General features: G+C 42.8%; 1 protein-coding gene across 2 annotated transcripts in view; it reads right to left on the reverse strand.

Annotated features, from left to right (window-relative positions):
* GALNT18 (polypeptide N-acetylgalactosaminyltransferase 18) overlaps window positions 1-26979 on the reverse strand; it is a 215670-nt gene that overhangs the window by 97093 nt on the left and 91598 nt on the right. For both annotated transcript variants that reach the window (XM_058850246.1, XM_058850236.1), the window contains exon 4: window positions 19090-19256. In XM_058850246.1, the coding sequence (XP_058706229.1) occupies window positions 19090-19256 (167 nt within the window). The remainder of the gene's footprint in view (window positions 1-19089; window positions 19257-26979) is intronic.

Here is a 26979-nt window from a genome sequence, read left to right on the forward strand (position 1 = left end):
ATTTCCTAACATCTCTTTGAAAACATGGAAAGAGAGATTTTTATTTTTTTTTTCTATTACCATGCAGAAGAACAAAAAGCTCAAACCTATGGCAAAAGCAAGTAACTTTGTGAAAAGCCAAAAAGACTACCAGCTCTTAACAAGAAGTTATTCTCAGTCTTTTTGCTAAGCTGCACACGAAAGCTTATGTCAAGATTCCTTTTTTTATTTGCTGTGTGAGTGAATCTTCTTGGTAGCTAAAAAGCAAACATTGTATGTGTTAATTGGAAGCATTTGTGAAAACTAATTAAAATTGCTGTGCCACAATCGTGCTTCAGAAAAGGCTTTTTGTATCAAATCCTAATAAAGATTTGTTCGTCTTGTACATGCCTTGTTTAATCCCTTCAGGTGGATAAACAAAGAATGTATCAGTTGTATCTTAGTAAACAGAGGGAGTCAATCTAAAGACATTAATTAGAGAGTGTGGTACAAGTTATCCCTGGATAAAACTCCAAGGGCTGCGTGTCCCTTCAATACTAAACCATGCCACCACCGTTTCCATGTGACCATTCCCTAATGAATTCCTCTCCCCCATCCTGTTGCTCTCATCAAGACTATCCTCCCCTAATAATGCTAATTGGACCTGGGATTTGATATGCCCTAGCAGTCACAAATCCCTCTGAAACCAGCTGGGATCAAATCTATGTAAAATTCATGAGTATCTGGACGAGCTACATCTCCATTTCCTCTTGGCACACATAACGCCTACCCTTATCAAACAATGCTTTATTTTTCTCCACCCATCTGCTACTTCGATTTTGGAACCCACTGATCCCCTTGGTTTGACCTGCACTGTAATGAACAAAAGCAGCAGGAGAAGCAGGGTGCACCTCCTGAAGGTTTTTCACTGGAATCCTGTCATTCTCTTCACTAAAATCCAGTCATTTCACCCTCTCCATAAAAACTCTGTGTTTCACTACTGCACGACCCAGCACCATGGAAACCTCTGTCTGAAAGCCTGAAATACCCACGGTCTCACTGTTACCAGGCACACCCACCTGGGATTTAGCACTCAAAGTAAAGACAGCCCGTGAGGACAGAGCCAGGGCAGCTCCAGCACGTGGAGCACTGTGCAGATGTGTCCAGCTCTGGGAGCAGCTTGGCTCAGCCCCTTGGGACTCATTTCAGGCATTCTTAAAGTTTTAAGGCATTCTTAAAATAGTTCCAACTATTCTCTTTCAATCGGCATTTTAATAACCACAGACTTTTAGTCACATGAGAGGTTGGTCTGAAGCTCAATCCTTTTAATTGTTGAAGAGAAGGCACTTTTACAACTCCTTAGCATCTGGCCATCAGAAATAATTCTGTGAATTAAGATGACAAGAGCAGCTTTGGTGAGAACCGTACAGCATCTGAATTAAACAAGAACAGCCAGTGAGGCTCAGCTGGGCTCATAAATCAACAGTGATTATGTTCACATGCCAAAATGCAGTCAACATTTTTTCAAGTTTTAAACTTGTATTTCTGGCTTAAATTTCCAGTCACCTTAAACCTTTTAAAGTAGTGTGACAAAGACATTACTGGGGTTGGAGATCTTGGGACCTAACTGGGTGTGATTGTGGGTGTAGCTGACCCAGCTTGGAGCAGGTGGGAGGGATGAGAAGGTCTGCAGGGGTCACCTCAGCCACGCTGTGACTGTGACAGAGCTCACAGCTGCCTCGGAGAGGATGCACACCTATCTCCTGAGAAAATAAAGAGGCAGACACAGAACAAATTACAACACTGAGGAGCTGGTTTGAGAGCAATACAGGAACTGGGCTGTGAGTGATTCGGCCCTTCTCTGAGCTTGCAACTTCCAGTCATAATTTTACACAATCTGATTTTAATAACAACATTTTTCAATTTCATAGATAAAATAAAACCCAGCCAAGAAACTCAGCACATGTTTCTGCCACTGTAAGGTCAAGGGTTTTTGAAACAGATGTCTGTTTCCTTAGCCCTTGATTAGCTCACTGAGCAGAAGTTTTCTGATTTGCACAGCCCTGCAGAGACTCAACACTGCAGCATCCAGCTGAACAAACGGGCTCAGCAGTGGTGAAATAACGGGACTGAGCCCCCTGTGTTTCACTGGTTATGAAACTCTGCCGATCAGTGACTAACTTATAAAACACTTCCACTTTAAATCTACGGAACAGCAGCTAATAAACACCAATCAAGCTGTGGCTGCTCTGTCACAGGACTTCCAAGAGCAGCAGTTTGCTGAAGAACTGAGCCTTGCAATTCCTTGTTTGCAGATGGTGAATGAGGAAGCATTAATGCGAAGGAATCTGGTGATCTTACGCACCACAGGCTGTTATGCAAGGAACAAGCTGGGAGCCTTTTTATGCTTTTTATGTGCATTCCCCATACATAATGCAAACAGATTGCAGAGCCTGATGGTTTTTCTTCCATCTACAGGCATCTCTGTTTAAAAGTACATCTCAAAAACAGTTTTTCATGTGGACACAGTCAATGGTGAGCAACTACTTTGAGTATTACAGCGTGAGAGCTACTAAAGATATCTCTGGCTCTGCCTGTTGGCAGAAGAACATTCACAGCACTGTTAAGGGCTTCCAAAGAATCTCATTTTTTCCTATTTGTCCAGGCCTCCCAAAATGTTGAGGTCAGAAATTACTTACAGTAGAATGAAAATAAACCTACCAAATACAGAGAGAACTGTTTCTACTGCTGGCTGCAACTCTGCCACATTCCCTTCAACAGGAACAACGGCTCCTGAAATATTTTTATGGCTTTCAGAAACTATAAGAGGTTTCTTTGAATATGAAATCCCTGCCTGAAAATCCACATGCTGGCTAATCAATGAATGTTTATGAACTTCACCTTAGTGCTCTTCAGGTAAAAGTCTGAAAATAGTTTGACAAATATACCATCAGACTGCAGCACTAAACAGATTTTGAGAGATCATCTGATCCTTTTTCTTGGCCCAGCACAGAGAGACACTTGTTCCAATTAATCCTGACAGAGGTTTCTCTCATTTCCTTTTAAGTTTACTCAGCAAATATTGTCCCATGCTCTTCAGAGATGGATCAAATGAAGCACACTGTGAAGACAGACACATTAACAGTACACCTAAGTCTGTTGTCTGGCACAGTTAAAAAGCACAAACCCCAAATCTGCAGTGATTAAGTCTAGATATTTGCATCTGAAACCATTAAAATAACTTTCTTCAAGCTAACCACTTACAAGAGCCATAGAACCAAAAAACTGGCATAAAAGACCTAAAACTCTTTCTGCAACTCTCCACTGACAAGAACACCTTTTCCTCATAAACTGAAGACCAGGAGCTGCTCTGGAGTAACAAGCCCCTTTGAAGATTGATAAATATGAACAGATTTCTGAAGGCAAATTCATTGTAGCAGCCGTGCTGTGTGAGCTGGCATTTCGGGATGCCCTGGGACAGGGAAATGGGATGACAGCACCATCTCCATCACCAGGATCCAGAGAATCCTCCCAGCAGCAGGGCTGGACACTCACTGGGATGCCCTGGGATGGGGAAATGGGATGACAGCACCATCCCCATCACCAGGCTCCAGACAATCCTCCCAGCAGTGGTGCTGGACACTCACTGGGATGCCCTGGGATGGGGAAATGGGATGACAGAATGATTTCCATTGCCACGATCCAGAGAATCCTCCCAGCAGTGCTGGACACTCACACCAGCAGCCTGGGGCAGTGAGAGCTTCAGTGATTTGGCAAGGCACAGAGCTGGCTCTAAACCCTCCACAGTCATCAGTAACATTTAAAAACCAGCTTTTATACAGAACATGGAAAAACCATCCAAATTTCCTTTGCCAAATCAATTGAACACAATCAAAAAATGAGCAAAGAACTAGTCTGAGAAAAAAACACTTCAAATATGGAATTGCAGGATGAATACAGGGCAGGTGTTAGGATATAAAGCTTTCAATTTCAATAAAAGAAGGGAAAGTAAGTAATTTAAGTCTTAAAATCTAAACCAGGAAAACATAAAATATATCAAAGCTCACCAAGGACATAACTGATTCAAGGAAAAGTATTGTACAGCACTTAAAAAAATAATAAAATCAAAATTTACAAAAATCAGCTGATTAAGAATGAAACTCATCTACCATCTCAGACAAAAAGTCTACAACCATCTTGTGATTTGCACTGAACTCCCTTCAGAAAGAAATTCATTTGGTTAGTTAAAGTATTCTTGATGTTAAATGGAATAATAAGATGACAGGAATTTGTAAATTGTCTAATAAATACTCCAGACAGTTGTCACAGTACATACAGTTCCCTGGATTTTAAAGTTATTTTACCATGCATATATCAAATCTGTGATGAATTATCACTCTGTTTATGGAAGCCAAGAGACTGAATCATTGTTCATGATATGACACAAATTGTTCATATGACACAAATAATTTCACTGAATGGAATGGCATCAAGGAGGATGGGATCCATTATGCATCTAATTGCTGCATAGCACCTAAACCAGGAATACCTCCCTGTTTCCATGTGGGAGCTCACAAAAGAACATAAATCCATGTGCACAGCTGGCTGCACCATGAGGTGTTCAGCCCACAATGCACAGAACAGGACAGCTACCAGGGTTAGAGGCTTTGCAAAAGGGGACCAAATTTTAAGTGAGGTTTTCTTGAGCAGACTTGTTCCCTCCCATTTTATCATCTGTGCCAGTGACAGCACATTGGCAAAAGAGTCAGCTGAAAGAAATTCCGAGTAAACACATTGAGGAGCCTGGGATCTGACGCCAGGGATGGACCTGAGCAAGCAGAGTAATTCCTCAAGTCTTCCCTGGTGGAGCTGTGACTTGGCCCAGGTTGGAGAGGTGTTTATCTCCTATGGAGAAAGGCAGAAACATCCTGCACAGCCACAGCAGCAACCTGCTGCCACTCCTGCCTGTCCTGGGAATGCTCAGCGTCTCCTGGCAGATCCAGCCCCAGCCCTCCTGCTCCTGCTCTGCCAGCACCTCTGCACACTTCACTCACAGAAACAACGTTTTGACTCCGGGGGGAGATGAAACAGTTGGAATCAGAGTTGTCTTAAAGTATGTCTTGCAGAATATTTGCAGAGAAATCTGCTAATTTTTTCCAGAAGAACACCAGACAGGGCATTGGCAGTGCCTCATCCCACCAAACAGACATGGAACTGCCAGGATTACTGTACAGTGCCTACAGTGCCAGAGATCTGTGCATTGCTCCCTTCAAAACTGGCCATTTATTCTGTATAATTTGTGTATTTCTCAGCTGTCACTGGTCCAACCTCTTTTGGGATGCTACTGAGCCCCTGGGCTGAGGCTTAGTCAGCTTGGGTTCTGCTGGAAATAGGATAATACAGGCAGTTTACTCCTCAATTTCAACAGTATCTTTAATCAAATTATCCAAAACTCCCAGAGAATGACCTTCCATTTCTAAAAGGACCCATTAAAAAATAGAAACATATTTATTTCATACTTACTGGTGCTTTTATAGGTCTTTCTCAGCCAGGAAAGCACTGAACGAGTGACTGATTACAGAGGAAACTGCAAGTGGCATCACATTTAAAAAACACAGTACAAAGGCAGAGAAAACACTGTTCCCCTGCCACAGCCAGTTATATAAATCACAGGAATTCCTACTGTAATGGGCATGTCTGGCACAGACAGAAATGCAGTTTCACACTGATAGGAACCTTTAAAAATGACCAGAATCAGAAATCCACTTAGTCCAACTGGAGATGGGCAGGTAGGGGAAGTTAAGTCTGCAGAAAGCCTGGATCTGATAACCAGAGGAACCTGCTGTGATTAAAAGTTTCTGAGTGTGGAAACTTAACTGAAATAAAATCCATCTCCAGATGGATCACAGAGATTTGCTAACTCAGGGTGTATCTGGTCTAAGCTAAGTGAGCATTGTTCTTTATTAAATGAATTGTCCCACCACTGCTCTGATGGGAATAGACAGCCAGAGTAGCAGTGGAGCAGAATCCAGCCAGAGAGTTCAGCATTTTCTAGAAAACACTCTGTATGAACTCTAAACCACAGGGTGCACACAGCACTGTGCAACACCATAAAAATTCATGCCATTTTTGAAATATGTTTTGTCACACATCAGAGCCAAGTCTTGATGCATAAGATCCTGAGAGAGGTAAATCACCCACTGCTGTTTTTCATGTTACTTTGATAACTTCGATAATCCAAACCCAGGAAGTCAAGCAAACTATTGAACATGCATCTTCTTTTATAGTTCTACTAAAAAATTCCTCCACTTTCTTTCTTGCTGACCTGAAGTTGATTGAGCTATTATGCAGTAACCCACAGTTGATTAAACTCAGTTTGATATATTCTGAAGCAACAGGCGTATTTTTCTAGGGTACTTTCCACTATAAGGAAAGCTGATTAGACCCCTTTTTTTTTTTTTTCCATTTTACTGTATCTAAGTAATTTCTCTCAGTATTTCAAGTCTAGGGCCATAAAATGCTGGTTAGTTTAACAGACCATTTTATTAATTCACCTTCCCTAAGATTTTTCTTTTTTAGGTATTTTAAAAGACCCTTGACTTCCTAATTTTTGTGTGTGATTGAAAGAGTGGTAAAAAGCATAAATATGGACATGGCTAAGGTGCACAGAGTGTGCAGCATGAATTTCAGAGCTCTGCAGGTGACTCAGGCTCAGTTTTGCCATCCTTTTCCTGGGAGACTCCGTTTGCCCCAGTTGGGTGCTCCAAGGAGCTGCAGGCTCTGGTGGGAGCTGACAGGATCACAGAGGTTCCAGGTACATCCTTTGGGAAGACAGGACTCTCTCAGGAGTGATGAACCATTTCTAATGTGAGGAGATGGGCTGTTTCAGCTCACCTAACACCCCTGAGGGACTGCCTTTAATTCCCTTGGTGGAAATCCTCTCTGGACTAACCATGCAACTTTATGGAGAATATTTTTCTATGTCACAAGAAAGAACCTATGTCACACTGTAGAACACTGCCAATTAATGAAAATTTGAGTCCTAGGAATCAGCACCTTTCAAATGCTGACATAAATTAAAAGCTTTAGACATCTGGTAAAGATGGAGTATTGACAGAAGGATAAAAAGAGCTATAGAAAAAATAAAAGTAAAATAAACCCTTAAACTTTTTAAGTAGCTGAATAACCCCTTTTTTCCCTTTAGTTTTTAAAAATAATTTTCAATTGAGAGCTTTCAGGTATCTCATCTTCTCTAGATTTAGTATCATGCTTTGTTTAATCTCAGCACCATTTTGAGAATGGCAGCACACCAGCACCAAGAGCTGTCTGTGATGGAAGCCTGAACTCTAAAATTATTGCACCTTTCTCACCTCAGGAACTGTGACTGCACATCTGCAAAACCATCAGAAAATCCCATTCTGCAGCATGCAGTAAAATAGCCATTTTGGCTGCTTTAAACTGGATTTCCTGATGTGTCTCCTGCCCACATGGTGTCTGGAGCTGTGCAGAGTACTCCTGCTGCTGAATTTCCATCTGAGAGACAAGCACAGAGCAGCTCCAGGCTCCATGTGTCTTCAAGGATATGAACCAGCAACGTTCCCTGGGTCAGGCTCTTCCTGCTGGGGCATGCAGCTCTGGAGACACGTGCTCAGATCTCAGGAGAAGAGCACATCAGCAAAAGTTTAGTTGTAGTTACATAAAATACTGCTCAGGGTCACCTGGGTGTCAGGCAGCCTGTAAAGTACTTCTGTATCACTGGGTAACAACTGATCTTCTCAGGCCTGTAGGGTAAAACTAAAGCACAAATTCTCTTATTTCATCTGAAATTGCTCTTGCTGTGATCTGTGTGATCATTCTGTGTCCACGTGTGACGATGTTCCTTCTAACAAGCCATTGAGGTTTCCTGTAACTTCATTATTTTGTGATGTTCTCCTCCTCTGGGAGACATAATTGCTGAAGCAAGGAGACAGACTAAATGAAAATTTCCAAAGTCAGACACTGCTTACTTCAGATAGCTCTAGCAGTGTGCAGACCTAGAGAAAGGGGGAAAAAAAAAAAGAAAAAGGCAATATAACCATAACATAACCATAACCATGATTGTTTCTCTTGTCCTTAGTCCTTAGTTTCTCCTCTGGGTTCCCCAGGAGAAGGGAATTCTGTAAAGTATTTGCTTCTCAGTCAAAAAAAAAATCTTCCTTTCTTTTAACCAACCTCTGCCTTTTTTTTTTTTTTCCTTGGCTATGCTGTAGCTGAATTTTTCTGGTGAAAAAGCTTTCCTAAGTCTCTTTTCTTACACTGGACTAATGCTCTAAGCTCAGGTGACATAAGATTCATTCCTAGAAGAGCAGGAACCTTCAGAGTCCAGCAGGTCTCCCTCTTAGACACAAGGCATTCCAGAGGTTGTCAGAACACCGTGCAGCACAAATAGCATTAATAAAAATTAAAACTAATTGTGGAATCATTTTATCTTTGCCTGTGAGATATTGACCATACACACAGTCACACAACTTTTGCCTCAGTGTTCCTCCAGTTTTATCCATTTGTGTGGGGGGAAATCAGTAAAGAGCAAAACCATTTCTCTGGAAACAGGAACACCCAAAAGCAGACCCAGCACCATCAAGTTTCACTTGCATGTTCCAAACTGCCTGTCAAAGCCCATGAACCACCAACAAAGAAGCTTCAAGGGCACAAACAGCACTGAAACGTAATCCTGGACATTTCACGTGAGAAGCAGAGCACAGGGAGGTGTTTCAGACTTGCTGCCCATGCAGAAATAATAACACTCCAAGGCAGGGAATCACAGGCACTTATTTGACACACGAATGTAAATACATTTTTCAGGTACTGACACTGCAGTCATTCATGGTAATGAAAAACAGAAATCATTGCTTATTTGCTGGCAGAGAAGTTGTCAACTTGTTTATTTGCTGGCAAATGAGTTGCAACTTCTTTCTCATTTTAGAAGACCTTGTTGTTCTCTTTCCACTTCATGTACATGAGCAAAGCTGGAGATTAGGAGCAATAGGTCGGGAGGAATAATTATTTCGTAGCCTGTAAGACTGACAGACTGTCTATTCAGCCACAGAAATATCTTTAGGCTTCCTTAAACTTCACCATTATTTGATTAGCTACGCAGATTCTTCTTCCACCTTCATAAAACATTAATGCTGTTAACATCCCATTTCTTATTTATTTTTCACCTTATTTTTTCCAATTATTTCTATTTCTACTGTATGCAAATCTGCTGGTATTTGTACTGCTTGAAAAGATTGCTGTAAATAGAAGGTGGCAGCTTTTGAAAGATTAAGCAATGATTAGACAGGCCCTGGGCCAAAGGAGTGTGTGAGTGAGGAGCAGAGGAACAATGCAGCAGCCGACACGGAGCTGTCTGGAGAGAGCTGAGAGCACTTAGCAATTCCATCAAGGTTCTCCCTGCTGCCAAAGGAAAACAACAATGATTCATGCTGCCATGTTATTTAGCATTCATCCTGATTCTGAATTACCCAGTGGAAAGTTCACACTGCAGTGCAGACAAAGCCCTTTAAATTTAATGAAAGGCAAATTGTCCTTTGAGCCGGTACCAAAAAGCATCTACCATTGCTCTTAGATTCTGTTTGAAAGGAAACTAATATGAAAAAATAAAAATAAAATCATCATTTTATTCACAAACTCCATTGCAAAATGCCATAGGGGTGTGGTAGGAGAACTCAGCTCCACGCAGGAGGACAGTCAGAAGCTGTCACCTCTCAGACTGCCAGGAGAGCAGCATTTCCCTGGTTGCAGGAAACTGCCTGCAGAACTTACCCAAAGCTGCCAGACTCCCAGACCCTTGTGAAAATCAAAAGGAACGTGCAGGGTGTTTCTATTCTCAGCACATAACCTCCAGGTATCTCCATCCCTACAGACTCCAGCACCCCCAGACCCCACAGCAGCTCCCCAAGTGGGGTTAACAGCAGCTCTGCCCACGGGGGCCCAGTGAAAACAAAACCCAGGTAGGGAAACACAAGCGGGAATCCTCACTATCCCACAGCCTGACCCCTAAACCCTCACTATTCCCTTCTTGATTGCTTCATCATAAATGAAAATTTTAGCTTTTATTCACCTTCATCACATTTTCCATAAAGTTTTAAACTGAGCTTCCCCAAAGTTTTCCCAGGCTGCTGGTTGAAGCACTCTGCTTTAAACAGGTTCCTTTTCTAGGGTGGAAGGAGGGAACACCATTTTAGAAACATCCCAGAAATTACCAGCAGTGAACAAGTGAAATGGAGTCATTTAAAATTTGGCCATTGAATATACTTCGGGAACACTTTCAAAAACTTGATGCCAAGCATATCTACAGAAAAGCAGGCCAAAAGAAAAGCCAACATGAACTGATTCAGTTTTTTTAGAACTGACATATTCTTTGTTAAAATGTTCTTTACTTGAATTTTAGACTTACAGTAGGTTCCACAATGCCTTTAAAATATCTAGCAATGCCTATAAATGTGCCTTTGTGTGGCGACCAAAGATTAATCTGGAATTTATTCAAATATTTTGCTAAGTGATTTTTATCATTTAGTGAAATACTTGAACATCTCTTTAGGCAAATCTCTTATCATATCTTGGGCCCTTCAGCACATCAGGAATTTTGAGGTTCTATCACAAAGAAATTGAAGTGTTTGAAATTATCAGCTCTGGCAGGAAGTTTTGCCACTACTTAAAGTTAAAAACTCAGCATTGATTTTTATGAAAGTTATCTTTTCATTCATTTTTCTTTTTAAGGAAAGTATGCTTGGGCTGAGGAGAAAAGGTAAATTTTAATGAAGTTCATTTGAAAGGCAATTTTCATTTCTTAACTTTCTGTAGGACAAAATCCTTTGACTCCTTTGTCTGACACTACAGAGTATTTCCCCACACCCTGTCAAACTCTTTCAATTATAAGTGCCATTCTTCTGATAAGGAAAGAGAAAGAAATCCTTTAAGAAGTCATTCAGGCTCACAAGAGCTTACATTACTAGAATATTTCAAATACAATTTCTGTGGCAGACTTCATGGGAAAAGACGTCCAAAGAAAGAATCTGATCAAAGCACAGCATCTTCCTGACATCAAGAGATATTGGCACTTCTCATGAGCTCTGCATCAGTGTTTGCCACTGCACCAAACCCACACCTGTGGCTGCTGCTTGAGCTCAGTGACCTGTGCTGGAGAACATTATCAACAGGAACCATTCAAGCATTTCTGAAGGCAAAATAATCTGACAAATGTGAGAGGGGAAAAAATGGGGGAAGAAAAAAGTTTTCCAATCAAGCAATTTCTCAGAGCTCTCTAGAGATTAATTTTAAGGCTAAAATCACAGTGATGGTGCTGAGAAGTGCACCAAGGCAGTGTTTATGTGCTGGCATCCTCAGAGTCAGGATGGTAGCAGCTCAGAGCACCTTCAAAGCACACAGAGTGAATTCCTCATCACTACCAGAAGAGCTTAAACCAAGTCTGTTCTCAGTGAACGTGACTGCAGCCTTTAAATGTGCTCACATCTGGCTTCTGAATCACACCTGACACAGGTGGTGCTATTTTCTATAAGTTCACCCAAATCATTCTTCCAGAATAGCCCAAAGTGCCAGTGTGCAGCTATTCATCATCAGCTAGAAACTGGAACTGTCATTTATTGAGGCTTTGCTGGGAGCAGGACCATGCAGGCACATGAGGGGACTGACACCGAGGGCTGTGTCACAACAGGGGCAGGACAGGAGTGGGGATGAGGGACAGGAGAGGGGATGAAGGACAGGAGTGGGGATGAGGGACAGGAGTGGGGATGAGGGACAGGAGTGGGGATGAAGGACAGGAGTGGGGATGAGGGACAGAAGTGGGGATGAGGGACAGGGGTGGGGATGAAGGAAGGACAGGAGTGGGGATGAAGGACAGGAGTGGGGATGAGGGACAGGAGTGGGGATGAAGGACAGGAGTGGGGATGAGGGACAGGAGTGGGGATGAAGGACAGGAGTGGGGATGAGGGACAGGACTGGGGAGGAAGGACAGGAGTGGGGATGAGGGACAGGAGTGGGGATGAAGGACAGGAGAGGGGATGAGGGACAGGAGTGGGGATGAGGAACAGGAGTGGGGATGAGGGAAGGACAGGAGTGGGGATGAGGGACAGGAGTGGGGATGAGGGACAGGAGTGGGGATGAGGGACAGGGGTGGGGATGAGGGACAGGAGTGGGGATGAGGGACAGGAATGGGGATGAGGGACAGGTGTGGGGATGAAGGAAGGACAGGAGTGGGGATGAAGGACAGGTGTGGGGATGAGGGACAGGGGTGGGGATGAAGGAAGGACAGGAGTGGGGATGAAGGACAGGAGTGGGGATGAGGGACAGGAGTGGGGATGAGGGACAGGAGTGGGGATGAAGGACAGGAGTGGGGATGAAGGACAGGAGTGGGGATGAAGGACAGGAGTGGGGATGAGGGACAGGAGTGGGGATGAAGGACAGGAACACCCTGACTGTGCACTGTGCCTCTTGCTGTTCAGGGGACACAGCAGATGTGGATGGAAGCGCAGGATGAGCTGGGATCCAAGGTAAAAGACAGCCACCATGAAGCAAGGCCAGTCCTCAGGCTTGGAGTGCTCAGTCTGACACAGAAAACGTATTTATTTATTTATCAAATAAAAGCTCTGGCCGGCACAGCTGCCCCCTGATGTGGCCAGAGCTGCTGCTATCAGCTGGCACACACTGAAATGCTGCTTTTCCAGCCATGCCAACAGACTCAACTATGGGTTATTGCAGATGGGTAAAATAAGTGTTCTGCTGAAAGGTCACTTTGTCACTGCCAGCACCTCTGGAGCACACAGAGTTTCCAGAGAGGCAAATGGTCCCACAGCACTGAACTCCCCTAATTGCCCAGAAAAGCAAGGCTAAGGATCTTCCACTGGAGGTATAAAGAAAGGAGATTGTGATGGCTCCCAGTATAAACCCCATGCTGGTTATCAAGCAGCTTTCACACAACTATGGTGACAAGGACACAAAAAGCAGATGCTGTCTCTGCCCCCTCATGTGCCGCAATTCCAGTCCTTGTGCCTGATGGACTACAGAGCTCAGGCATGGGGGAGAGTTAGGAAAGCTGGTGAAAAGCATACTCCATAAATATTCTTAAATGAAAACAAAAGAGAATGGAAAAACATGTAGAAAAAGGAAGCAATGGGGAGAAAAAGGAAGAAAGAGGGAAATGATAAAAATGTGCCTAAAAAAGGGAAGGAACAGATTATTTCTGGAGGGTGGAGGGAGGCAGGGAGGGATGATTGAGGCAGGAGTTAAATGACAGCAGCTAAAAGCAAGGGGAAGCTGCATGGTGAGATGGGGAGAATGGAGGAATGCAGTTTGTGGGAAAGTGCAGCAGACAGTGGGATGGAGGAGATGACAGGAGGCACAGGTACCCTGCAATTTGAGAACATGCCAAATGGACACCCCAAGCTCACAGAGAAGGATGAGTTGTAGGGAATGGGGGACAGACTGCCAGGGTAGAAGAAGCCCAAGGAAAGTGGACTGAGACAATAAAGACCAAGGAGCTAGACTTCCCCTGGCTGAAAAGAAGAAGGAATGAACACAGAAGGAGAAAAAGGTGTGAAGAGTGATTAAAAAAAAAAACCAAAACAACAAACCAATAAAATAACCACTGCCACCACCAAAAAACCAATCAAACCACCCCCCAAACAAACAAAAAACCAGCCAAAAAAGCCCACAAACAAATAACAAGAACAAACATAAAATAAATCACAAAAAAACCAAACCAACCAACCAAACCAGGGGGAAGAATAATTGGGACAAATGGCCTTATTCATCAGCAGTGTGCTTCTCTTCTCTCCCATTTCATTTTGGTATCCTGCTCCACAACCTCTCCCCTTTAAAGCAGGAATCAAATTCATTCTCACAAGCACTGACAAGTAAGAGGAAACAACAGTCTGCAGCCAGGCTAGGACATCATCTCCAGGACTCAGTGTCCTCATAAAAATCTCACAGTCTGTTTACATTAGTGGTTCCTATTTTTTTCCACCAGAGCTCTGATCTGCATGGCCAGGACAGTCTCTGAATAAGAACATTATGCTCTGACTTCTGCTGGTGGCTGGAACAGATGGCCAGAGGACGAGGGTTTGCCTCTGGTTATTTCCTTCTTGCACCTTTTTGGATGCACCCCCAGCAGCTGGCACACCTCACTGCAGCCCCAGCAGCAGCACACAACACACAGCAGCAGACACATGCTCCAAGAACTGCCTTCATTAATTCAAGCTGCAGTGCTAAACCTTACTAAAGTAAAATGCAGAGTTTTTAACAACAGCCAATGTTGTTCTCAAATCCACAGTGGGAACAGATTTCCTGCTCTATACATAAATATATGCTTTTTAGCATCTGATTCCAAACCAGCACTGCACAGCCCTGTTTTGATGTCAATCCCTGGCAACCCTTGTGAGAGCTTGCTTGTGTAAAGACTGTGCAAGAACCATTTCAGCATCAAGACCTTTAACCAATGCAGAGAATCAATCCAGGCAGATAAAGTAAAGCCTTCCCCATGTATAAACCACAGCCCAAAAATGAATGAGGTTTGGATAAAGTTGGCCTATTTCCTTGTTTTCAGATGTTTCTGTTTGTCTTGGAACTTCCCTGACACTCAGGTAAGGGAAGAACAAGAATCCAAACAGAAAGAAAGCAAGACCAAAGGTTTTCCCTAGGAGATTGCTATCAATAGGTTTTTCATAGTTGTGTGATTTACAAGCCATCTTCAGATTATTCTGTGCTATGAAATCCAGCATGCATTTGAACAGAAGTCTTGAGGTTTATTTATCATTGCTTTTGTAAAGAAAAAAAAAATAAAAATCAGACAACCTTCTATTCCCAAATATCTCTTAAGAATTACCAAAGAAATACAGCTTTTTAGTGAAAAGCTCTGGATGCTCTTTGAAAAGTTTCTTTTCAGTCACTGTTTTGAGGACAATCTCTCACAGGTGATACAGTCACACCTAACCCACTTTTCACAGTCTGTGCTAATTCTCAACACTGCAAGATGTAAAATTCACATCCTGTGACATCCAGCATTATTACTGCAGTTCAATAGCTGTATTCATGGCAATCTCAGGACAAAATGAGAATCATTACACTGAACATGTAGGAATATTTCATTCATAAGTAATGCTTCAAGGAAAAGGAAGGAACCTTGCAAAATCTGAGCCTCTACTTCAAAATTACTAACTGTAATGTGAAATAAAAATGTCCTAGGGCAGGATAATTACTGCTCTAGTGCTGCATTCTGCAAGGCACACTCTGGACACAGAAATGCCTACTGCCTCCCTGTGAAGCTGAACTCATCATGGCTCACAAAGAGCTTTTTTAGAGATTTCAAATCACCTGAAAATACCTTCAAGGGGTACTTTGTAATGCCGTGGTGCTCAATGCCAGCAAAAAGACTCCAAAGCCAAGCCAGGGCTCCAGTGGCACAGGTCACCACCCTGTCCCCAGAGGCCACAAACCAGGGGCAAATAAACCACAATGCCAGCAGTCTCCAGCTCAGGCAATGCTTCTAAATATGTTCCATTAACCAGCAGCAGTCATGGGTGTGGTCACTTATTTTTTTTAGGCCTCTCCTCTGAAAATAAAAATCAAATTCTGCTGCATTTGAAGGAAAAAATAAGTAAAAAGTGATACTGCCAAATTGTAAACTTATACATACATTATCTCTGCAAAGCAAACAACACTACTGAGGAGAAAGGAAAGATTCTGATGTGACACTTAAAAATACAGTAAAACATCTGAAATCTGTGCAGTTGCTTAGACACCAACATGACTAAGACCCAGGTGAGACACAAATAAACAACACTGGATTTGGCTTGTTTTAATAAAACTTTTGTTCTTGTTATACAGTACACAGGTAGGCACTGAAATGTGCCTTTTTTATCCTTCAATAAAATTAAATTCTACTACCAATGCACCTGCTACTAATGTTTCACTGCATATGTGAAACAATTCAGAGCAATCTTCATCAGAATTCTACCAGAAAAGATGGTATGGTGAAATACAACATTAAGCCATGCAAACAGCTTTATTAAATAAAGGATCATAATTTTAGGACCTGCAAAATCTATTTCCTGCTTTTAAGTGGCACACACTGGCATCTTCACAGTTTCCTAACTTCAAACATTTATTTTTAAAAAGGGAAACTTCACAAAGAGATTAACTGAGGTCTCCCGAAACATAATTGGGAGAAACATAATTTGCTTGACAAACCTTGAAGTACAAGAAATAAAATACTGTAGCACATATTGTTCAGGACAAATGTAGACTTTGGCCATGCACTTGAATTAATGGTTTCTGAAATCAGCCTTCTGGAAGTTAAAAAAAACCCCATCTAGTTCTTGCACTGCCCTTTTCCAAAATGCACATCTCCAGAGATTGGGGACTCATTAAAAGGTGCCTGGGCTCTGACAGATCTCTGGTCTCCCTTTTTCCTTCAGTCACTCCCCACAGTGGGATGTTTCCTGCCCGTGAAGCCCACGGCTGTGGCACCACAGAAGGAAATCTTGCATCAAGTCAAGAGAAGCTGCCATCCCTGGCAAAAGGCTGAGAGTAAGAACAGCACTGATAATGAGGATTGTGACAGATCCCTGTGGGAAGCAGAGCTGGAGCCCACTGCCAGCACAAACCCCGTGGCTGCCCCACAGGGAAAGCCAGAGAAACCCACTTACCTTACAAGCAGCAACACTCGCAAGCTAAAGAGCTACTAACAAAAACACAGAATGACACTAAATATAAGGGATTCATCTCAGCAATGCTAAAGGGAGAAAAAATGGAAAACAGAATATTGTAAAAGGAAAAATAAGTTTCAAAATAAATATTTCAAGATTTAAACTAATAGTAGGAAAGCCCATAAATCATCTTTGCAATCGCTCCCGTTCCAAACATCCATCTGTTCCAAATACATGCCTATTACCAGGTCTTCAGCATACATTATGGGATAAAGAGGACTGCTGAAATCTAATTTACTTCTGCAGGGAAGAGATGCCAGAGAAAGGGTTAGAGGAGTAGCATAAAATCCTGTAGAGGCTTGAATTTTTCTGTGAGGCTAACTATAGCTCTGCACAGTGTGATTTTGTATAAAATGACATGTAACACCAAGGCAAGGCAGCCAAACCAAAGGTTACCTTCCTCTCAATTTCTGTCTCCCTGCTTGGGGCCAGGAACCCAAGGATTTAAAGCAGTGGAGGGTAAGAAAGGCAAGCCTGAAAATCATAAAAATATTCTACAGTACAATACCAATACTGGTACTAACAAAAAATGTGGCTGGACAGGTTTTCCTGAAAGAAAAAGTAGTTCCTGTGATTTCTGATCTATTTCAGGTAGGAAATAATGAAAGGAATAATTGTGACAAGTGTGTAGAGCACAGTGCAAAGTGTTGGTGAGCGAGCTCGTCATGGTGAGACAGGCTCTCAGGAGCTGCTGCTGCTGTTTGTGACTCTGCTCTGCAGCCAGCCCACTGCAGCCACTGCCTGACAGCCCTGCACTATCACAAACTATTGCAGCCACTGCCTGACAACCCTGCACCATCACACTCAAACTCCAAAGCACTGCCTGACAGCCCTGCACTATCACACTCAAACTATTGCAGCCACTGCCTGACAGCCCTGCACTATCACAAACTCTTGCAGCCACTGCCTGACAGCCCTGCACCATCACAAACTCCTGCAGCCACTGCCTGACAGCCCTGCACTATCACAAACTCTTGCAGCCACTGCCTGACAGCCCTGCACCATCACAAACTCCTGCAGCCACTGCCTGACAGCCCTGCACTATCACACTCAAACTATTGCAGCCACTGCGTGACAGCCCTGCACTATCACACTCAAACTCCTGCAGCCACTGCCTGACAGCCCTGCACCATCACAAACTATTGCAGCCACTGCCTGACAGCCCTGCACCATCACACTCAAACTCCTGCAGCCACTGCTTTTCCACCAGACTGCTGCTCTCCTTTAATGTCTGTTTTGTGGCCAGTTTATCAATGTCCAGCGACCTCAAGCCCTGCAGCCACTCAGATTCTTTGAGCTCCCATTTGAAAGGTGCAGCAGTGGATTCACTCAATTGCAGCCAAGGCCACCAGTCAAAGCTGCATTTCAATGTTATGCTCTTTCCTATCAAATTGCCAGGTGCTGCATAAGGGAGAGGACAAAACACCAACTTGTTGAGTTTTGTGTGTACTTTAAAGAGCCAGGATTGTGGTTTTTCCTTCATTCATTCACTGTCTGCAGAAGAAGATATGATGATGTGCATAGCCCGGGGTGGGGAACTTATGTACTTGCTTCCCAGTAAGTTTCTTGTCTGTACAAATCTGAGACACATCAACAGCAAGTCACAGGATTTAGCTACAGGGATACAGCCAGACAGCAGCAGTTGTGATGGCAAGGATAAGAGAAGCCCTTTGTTCACCTTTTTCCTTCAACACGACCAATCCAGATTCTCCTTGTATTTCAGCACCTCAGAACTAACCCCCCAGCACAGAAAAAAGAATTTTTCTTTAAGTTCAGCACTCTGTGCTTACTAAAATTTCATCACTAAAGTTGCTAGAAAATAAGACTTGTAAAGAGTGCATAGCATGGCCTGTGACAAACACCATGACAAGCACTGAACCATCAGGGACGGGCAGTGCAATCCTCCAGGTCATGGAGAGCAACACGTGAGCACAGCAGAGAAGCAGCAAAGTGCTGCTCATCAGGAGAGGAGAACTGGAAATCTAAAGGAGAAGCCTAAGAACCACAGAAAGACATTTTATACAAAACAGAGAGTACATACGTGGAACCATACAGTGGAAAGGAAAGAAAGCACCTGAGCTTGAAAACACTCTGAAGCACTAAGAGCAAAACTTGCTAGGTCTAATCTATTATTGTTACATTCCAAACTCTGCCCACCAGACACCTCAAACATCCTGTCTTTTGTACACACTCTTCAACATGCCCACGTGTGCAGAGCTGCAGCCAGCCCAGCAGAGTGTGGGATGGAGAAGGGAGAAAGCACACGGGTAACATTTGAAAGGACAAAGGGATGAGCAAGAGCCGGAATTCAAGGTTTGTGTTTCACAGGCAGCCTGGGGCAGGGAGGGGAAGAAGCAGGATCTCTCACCGTTGTTGCTGTTGTCATCCACCAGGATGATCTCCTTGAGCAGGTGGGCAGGAGTGCGGTTGATGGCCGAGTGGATGGAGCGCAGGATCACCGAGAGTGCCTCGTTAACGAAGATGAACACGATGCTCACCTCGGGAAGGCTCGCGGGAAACGTCAGGTTTCTGCACCTGCAGGGAAGGTTGAGGAAAAGAGGTAAATTGTTGGCAGCCACAATGCAAACAAAATCCACCCCCAGCTGTAAGAACACATTGGAAGATACAGCTCCAGAGAACGTCCTGCTACTAAAGCAAAGCCAGATGGTGCAGCCAGAAAAACCACATACAACAGAGGAAAACTCACCTGTAAGCACAGCCATGGGGGTTAATCAGAAAGGGGAATGCTCTCCTAACCTTTCTCACAAATAGGTATTTCAGCCACATTCCAATATGCTGATGGAAATGGCAGTATGGAAGTGCTGCCCACGACTTTAAAGCTCTTTAGGGTTTTATTGGTTGTTTTTTTTTAACCTCCTTCTTTCCAAAGAGGATTCAAATCTTTCAATTATATGAGTAGGAAGGTCTTTTACCACTTTACCTTTTTTAACTGTCAGCAAAATATTTGCTTTTGAAATAAGCCACAATGTAATTGAGTAAATGGATTTAACTCTTTTTCTGTGAAACATTTAGTATTTTAATGAAATGTTTCTGAACAAGAATTAATTCTACCTTTTGCTCTGATCTGAAACTATTTCCTAGGATAAAATTAGGTACGGTCTGACTCTGGCAGCATTTTTAGATAGATTTTGTAGATGGAAATGATGGACGTTAATGCCTTGCTCTACCTCCTACAACACTGAGTGGCTTTCCTCTCCAGGTGCCAGGAACCCCTGAAAACTGTGGAAAGCACAACTAACAGCCAAGCTTTTGCATACAGAAAGCATTGGCAGATTCAGTATTTTTACATCATGCTTGAATCTGACTCCTTAACTAAATCTCTTCTTCAGCTCGAGGAGAAAAATTCTTTTAGGATTTTATATTTTAATTTATGTAGCAAATAAATACAGAGAAGTATCACAAAAGCATTCCTCTTCATGTGCTGGATATTGTACAAAAATTAAGTTCAATCAAGGTGATTAATTTACTTCTGTGCTTTTACAGGTTCTGAAAAGAGTCAGGGCATGGGACACACGACACCCAAACCAACTGAGATAGCACAGCGTAATATTCAAAATTCAGCTGGTCAACCAATTTTCTAAATTCAGTCATTGGTTTGAAATGGATGGAAATCACATTAAAGAAGCTATTTTATATTTTAGGTACTTTTCTCTCTGTCACCATGCAGAAGAATTATAAGGACATATAAAACCAAAAACAGTCTGGAAAATCAAGCTACAGTTCAAGTCTTAAAAAGTGTACAGTATATTTTTTAATAACCTGGTACATATTCCCTTTAGAAACAAATATGAAACCTCATTGTCACAGAGCTCCACAGCTTTTTCTTCCATGGCATCAATCCCAGAGGGAAATAATTAAAATGGTGTTTGGATTTACTGATTCCCACTTGTGGCTTGATCTTCTGCAACGCAACAACCCAAAACTTTCTGTCCCATATGTCACGGGGTGACTTTGTGATGCTCCTTTGTATTTCTAGTGGAGTGTTAATCCTCTGTTCATCGGTAAGAGAGCTTTCAGCATCCATTTTATGCAAAATAAAGCACTGCAATGAGAGGCAAGGGGAGCTGCCTTCTCTTCCAGAAGACAATTAGTGCAAGGCAGCAGTGTTTTTCTCTTTTAGCCAGTAGTGCAGGAGTTAAAACCTTCAGCCAGGACAGAGGGAGCTGAGTTTGATCCTCCCTGATCTCCCCAGAGAGCCAACTCCCAGCCAGCTCGCTGTGATTATTTTCAGTGCCCCTTCTCAGGGTCATTCCACTTTCTGTGGAGCAATTAAACTGAGCTGGAGTGATACCAAGGCTCTCTAACCTCATGTTTCTTTGGAGGAAGGACCTGCAGCACGTCTTCAACTGGATGCTCATGCATTTTAAACCCTACACTCCACTCTTCATGGCTATGTCCAATTTTCTAGATTATAATGCCACAATAATTCTTGCAATCACTTTTTTTTTTCTTTCTTTTGCAAGCTAATATTTATTTTTTCAATTTTACTCATGACAATTTGGCAGAAGAAACAAAGGCATTTTCACAGAGCCTGCAAGTCACATGTCAGGGCAATTTCCTGAGACACAATTAGAGGATGGGCGTTGGGAAGTCATCCTGTCCAGCCCCTTGCTCAAGCAGAGTCCCCTAGAGCCAGCTGTGCAGGAACAGCATTTTCCCTCTCCAGAAAGGGCTGGGATGCCTCCAGTGGTGGGGACTCTACAACCTGTGCTTCAGTTTGTGCCCACTGCCTCTCTTCCTGCCACCTGGACCAGAAGAGCCTGGCTCTGTCCTCTCTGCAGCCTCCCTTCAGATATTTGCCTTGACGCCATCCCCTCTAAGCTTCCCCTTCCCTAGGTGAGACACTCCCAGCTCTAGAGACACACTCTGCTTTCACAGCTTCTTCAGGAGAAAAGAGCATTTCCACACCTGCCCCCCTTTAACCTCTGAAATTGCTCCTTAAACAAAGATCACCTCTGGTGCTGAACAATCTCTGAAAGCCCACATGACTGAGGAGGTGAAGCAGGCATAGATTTACTTGGGCTGAGCACTGTCAAACCTGGAATCTCTGACAAATGTGAGTTTTGGGGACCATCAGGTTTAAGTGGCATCTGACAAAAGGATTTCTAGTGTGTGTATTTCAGACTCAGAGTGGCTGGGAGGCCTCTGTACTTATAATCACATTAGAATTCTGAAATACTGGCACTCCATTTTTTCCAAAAGATGCTAAAACCATTACAGATCCAGGTCCTTGAAGAACCATTACAGATCCAGGTCCTTGAAGAACAGACCTGTTCATGCCAAATGGTGTCTATGCATCCAAGTTTTGAAAATTTGTCTTCAAATAGACAATGAACTAGTTAACAGGTTTAAGCCTACTAAAATAATCTTCAGTATTACCCTTTAAAGAAGCTACAATGCTCGTTATTTTAGTGATGTGCTTGCAGCCAAAATGAAGAGATATAAAATGGTCCAGCAAACAAATCTACAGCCAATCTATCTTTTAGCTGTCAGCCTTAGGCATGGTAATATTTGTTATCTTCAGCCATAACAATGTGCAAAGAAGATAAAATTAAATTCTAGCAAAAAATGAAACTCTATCTGGTAAGATGTGGCACCCGTTAAATTAAGGAAAACTTAAAGGGATTTTTGAAAATACTTTGAATGGCAATAAAAATATACTGAAAATAGTTCAAAGAAGTTGCTTCCTTAAATAGGGTGGTTTTTTCTCCTCTGTCAATTAAGCTGAGCTTGAGAGAAATATAAAATATAGCATTGCAAGGAACTAGTGACAAATTCCAAACTATTCCAAAAAGGGTTTCAGATGACAATACAGCCTCTAATACACTGCTGCCATAGATGCATGCATAAACTGAAATGCTCAAACAGAAGTTCTGCTTCTGATGAGTCTTCCATACATTTAAAATAAACTATTTGTATTGGTTTTCCCACCCATATTCATTTACATCTCACATATTTGCAATTTTTATCACTCTGCACAAAATTTTTCATTGCTGGCAAGAGCAAAGCTTTTAATCCTGTGGATGTAACTTGATTCCCTTTTTGCACCACCATACCTTTAAAGATAACTACAGATGAAAGGAGAGAATAGAATTAGACTCCTGTTTTGTCCAACTTCTTTAGTCTTTTCAAGGAGACTAGTTTTTAATGAGGTTTCATTCCTGAACCAAGTTCATGTTTCCTTTTCTTTTCCATTCAGACTCATTCATTATCTTTATTTCCAGCTCAAACTAACTTGTTTTTCAGTGTGTCTGTAGTTTTTAAAAAATGCTTTTTCCTCTCTACATTGTTTTTCATATCAGCTGATGACAATAAAAATTACCTACTTTTTTTCCTTATTTGATCAAATCAGAATCAGCCCCTGACCCTGCACAGAATGCAGAGCCCTTGTGCCTTTTCACAAGCACGTCTATCATCATCCTCATGCCAAGTGTTGTGAGGAATGAAACTCCAGAGTGATGGGAATGAACAAGGAATGGCTCCTGAGGGGTAACTCCAGAGCAATGGGAATGAACAAGGAATGGCTCCAGAGGGGTAACTCCAGAGCAATGGGAATGAACAAGGAATGGCTCCATAGGGGTGTGTAACTCCAGAGTGATGGGAATGAACAAGGAATGGCTCCAGAGGGGTGTGTAACTCCAGAGCGATGGGAATGAACAAGGAATGGCTCCAGAGGGGTGTGTAACTCCAGAGCGATGGGAATGAACAAGGAATGGCTCCAGAGGGGTAACTCCAGAGCGATGGGAATGAACAAGGAATGGCTCCAGAGGGGTGAGTAACTCCAGAGTGATGGGAATGAACAAGGAATGGCTCCAGAGGGTGTGAGTGTCTGAGGCACGCCAGAGGGGAGGAGGAGAGGGAGCGCTGGGATGGGAAGCCCAGCCCCACGATGCTCGGAGAAGGGAGCGCTTGTGTGGCAACCGCGAGATGCAGAGGCAATGGCCAAGGGTCCATCCCAGCCTGGACCTGCTCCTCTCGCCCCAAACCAACAATCCACAGGAATTTCACCGGATTTCCCCACTGGCATTGTTGAGCATCACTCCAGCAAAGCCAAAGCCTGCGGCGAGCGCCCCGCTCCGCTCAATTACAGCGGGCTAATAGCGCTAAAGTAGAGGTTGCCATGGTTACAGAAATTTACAGAAACTCCTGGTTTCTATTTCAAGCACAGCTCTGGCAAATGGAGGGCAGCATACATTATGAGGCTTCTTTCAAATATTTGTCCACAAGAAAGACAACTCTGTTCCTCTATGCATTGTGATTATTCCATTTAGCCAGTCATTAGCCTTAAAAATTAGTTTAGTAAAACTATGCATGAAAGCAGCAAACAAAAAATTATTTCCTGTGTTAATAACTTATCTCTGAGACCTTCTACAAATATGTACATAAATTATGAGCAGAAATTATTTTCTGCAAACTTTGAAAAACTTTCACCAAGACCATCATATCAAACAATAGCAAAACCCCCATGTTTTTGTTTAGACAAAAACAATACAGCATATATTCCATGTTTTTTGTTTGTTTTGTTTTACACAGGATGCAATAAGGATGTTACTAAAAACATTTGGGGTTCAAGTGTTGTTTTGGGGACATACATGGGAATAAGTTTTAGTTCCAACAAGGTAAGAATTTCTCAGAAGCACAAACAGAAACAGAATTTTACATTCTTCAAGAACTGGTAACATTTTGTCCACAGACAAAATGGCAAGCAGAAATTCAATATAAATGGGAGTAAAAAACAAAAACCAAAACACTCTAGCATAAGTAAAATACGTAGCACTAAAACTCTATGGAAGAACTGAGTAAGAACTCCTGCAGAACTATTTATGTGTTTATGTTTATAATTTCATGATGTGATCATACTTCATTTCTCTTTTTGCTATTACCAGTATTTTAACTGGGCTATGCTGATCAGGCTGGCATTGAACAGCATATAAAAAGCTCTTTTTTTTTCCTGTGCACGTGTCCATCATCATCAGCTTGGGTTCTTAGAGCAGCCTGGAGGCTGCAGCAGGTTTGTGGTAAGGGTGGTATTTGTGATATTTGTGAAATGGCAGATGTGCCAGGGATATGAAACACCTGTAGAGCAGCCGTGTGAGCAGGTACATCCCAACAGGAAAACCAGAGCTCAGCTCAGCATCCCAGGGGTGGCTGCTCAGGCAGTTCACACTGCTGCTGGAGCCACTCCAAGGAAAAGGTGAGGTAACAGAACAGCGAGAGGTAGAGAGATAAGTAAAAGAGAGCATGAAATATGACAGCATTAAACATGAGGTATTCAACAAGAATGCTGAATACTTTGGTAATTTTAGGATTTCTGTCCAGAACAATACATTACAGGCTTTTTTGCTCTTTTTAAATGATTCCTTTGAAACATCAAAACCAACAAGCAATATTAATGTTCTCTTTTACCAGCTGCAACAAAAGAACTTGGTCAGAAATTAGCAAGGAGCCATGTCCATCACTAACATAAACCCAGCAGAACAGAATTGTTTCACAGGCACACGTGGGGGCAAAGGTTTATGGAATGCAAGCATGGAGGAGCTGCCTTTTGGGGAGTAGAGATTACATACAAATACCCAGCCTGAACCTCACTAGTTGAAATTATACATTTTTCCTATATCAGCTTTAATACAGGAAAATAATTATATAAGTCTGATGCATGCTACATCCAGGACTGTGTTTACCACCATAAGACTGATGGACATTTTGGACAGATGTACACGCATAAACAACTTCTGTCCCAAACCACATCACTCTCCTCAACCAGCCAATGCTTGGTTTTATTTCCTTGCAGTCCCATCTGCATGCAGGGGATCTCTTGCCTGCTCTGTCTGGGCCCACTTTACCACAAACCTAATTTTGATGTCTTCAAGGCTTCTACCATTGTCCCTTGCCAAACTGAGCCTCTAAATAATCAGTTTGGGAGCGGTGGATTGTTTGAAAGAAGTGCTTACAAAATAGCAAAAGCCCTTCTCTGCACAGGAAGCAGGACCTCTCCTCTGCACTTTTCTAGATGACAAACTTTCAGCCAGGAAAAGGGCAAACCTGCTGCAAGCCACATGCTATACCATGCTATTTGACAATAGCAATGGTCTCCAAAGAGTTAAAATAAATATCAAAAGAATTAAAATATCTGAGCTTTAAATACTTCTTTTGCCTGCCACCCTTCTTGCCTTTGCTGCTTTCTTTTTGTGTCTTTCCTTTCATCCAGCCAGTTACAGTGGCTGGAAAGGTTGCTTTGCATTTACTGGCCAGGTTTCTTGGTGTCAGACAGTCTGTGCAGGAGCCAAACCCTTTGAAACAGCTCCTCTGCTGGGATCCTGCTGTGAACCTTTCCTGTGTCGCCTCCCTGGCTCCTCACATCATCAGAGGAGAATATTACCTCCCTCTCCCATGTGTGCCCCAGCACAATGGATCAGGCAACAAAGATTCACAAGCCAACAAAGTAGAATATGACCACTTGAAAGGAGTTTGGGAGACAGCTTCAGGACCCCTAAACAACCTAACTTGCTATAATGAATTTCTGCAAGAGCTTGTTTCATCCACATTTCACTCATAACAAGCTTTGTGGGTACTGCCTGCCCTACTAAAAGTAATGAGCACAACAGAATTATAACTAACACAGAACTATTATCCTCTGTTCCTGCACACAGCAAGGGCAACACTGCCTTCCTCAGAGCTTCCAGGTTCATTAGAGCCGGAAGCTATTTGTCAGTCGGTGATGCAGACAGGTTATGGGCTAACAGATGCACAGAAGTGTGGGAACAGCACCCAGCTGCAGCAGCACAGAATCAAAATCAGGCCCTGGCTGAGACAGTACTCAGTAAAGTACAATAAAGCCTGCACTGTCTACTGAGTATTGCAAAAAATGAGCCCACTTCAGGGTGTGATGATTCCTTCAGGAGGCTAAAGTATCCAGGGCAGTTAATCTCTTATTTACCTATAAGAGATGATTTTGGACTGTGCTGGGGACAGCCTGTGCTAGCACAAATACAGTGAAAAGGAACCAAATTCAGAATGCAACAGGAGGCTCGTGGCTGTACAGTGGTCAGAAACCACTCTGCAGTACCTAAAGCATGAGCAGGTCCTTCTGAAAGGTGTGACAACCTGCCACAGCTTGACCCAGCTGTGCTCTGCTGGATGTTTCCATCCAATGTCGTGATCCTTTTCTGGAGAGGCCAGAGTTCAGAGGCTTGGGCAGAGTGCACTGCCCTACTGCTAAATGTGCTCTACTGCCTCT

The sequence above is a fragment of the Poecile atricapillus genome, chromosome 1 (assembly GCF_030490865.1).
Source record: "Poecile atricapillus isolate bPoeAtr1 chromosome 1, bPoeAtr1.hap1, whole genome shotgun sequence".
Taxonomy (NCBI): Eukaryota; Metazoa; Chordata; class Aves; order Passeriformes; family Paridae; genus Poecile; species Poecile atricapillus.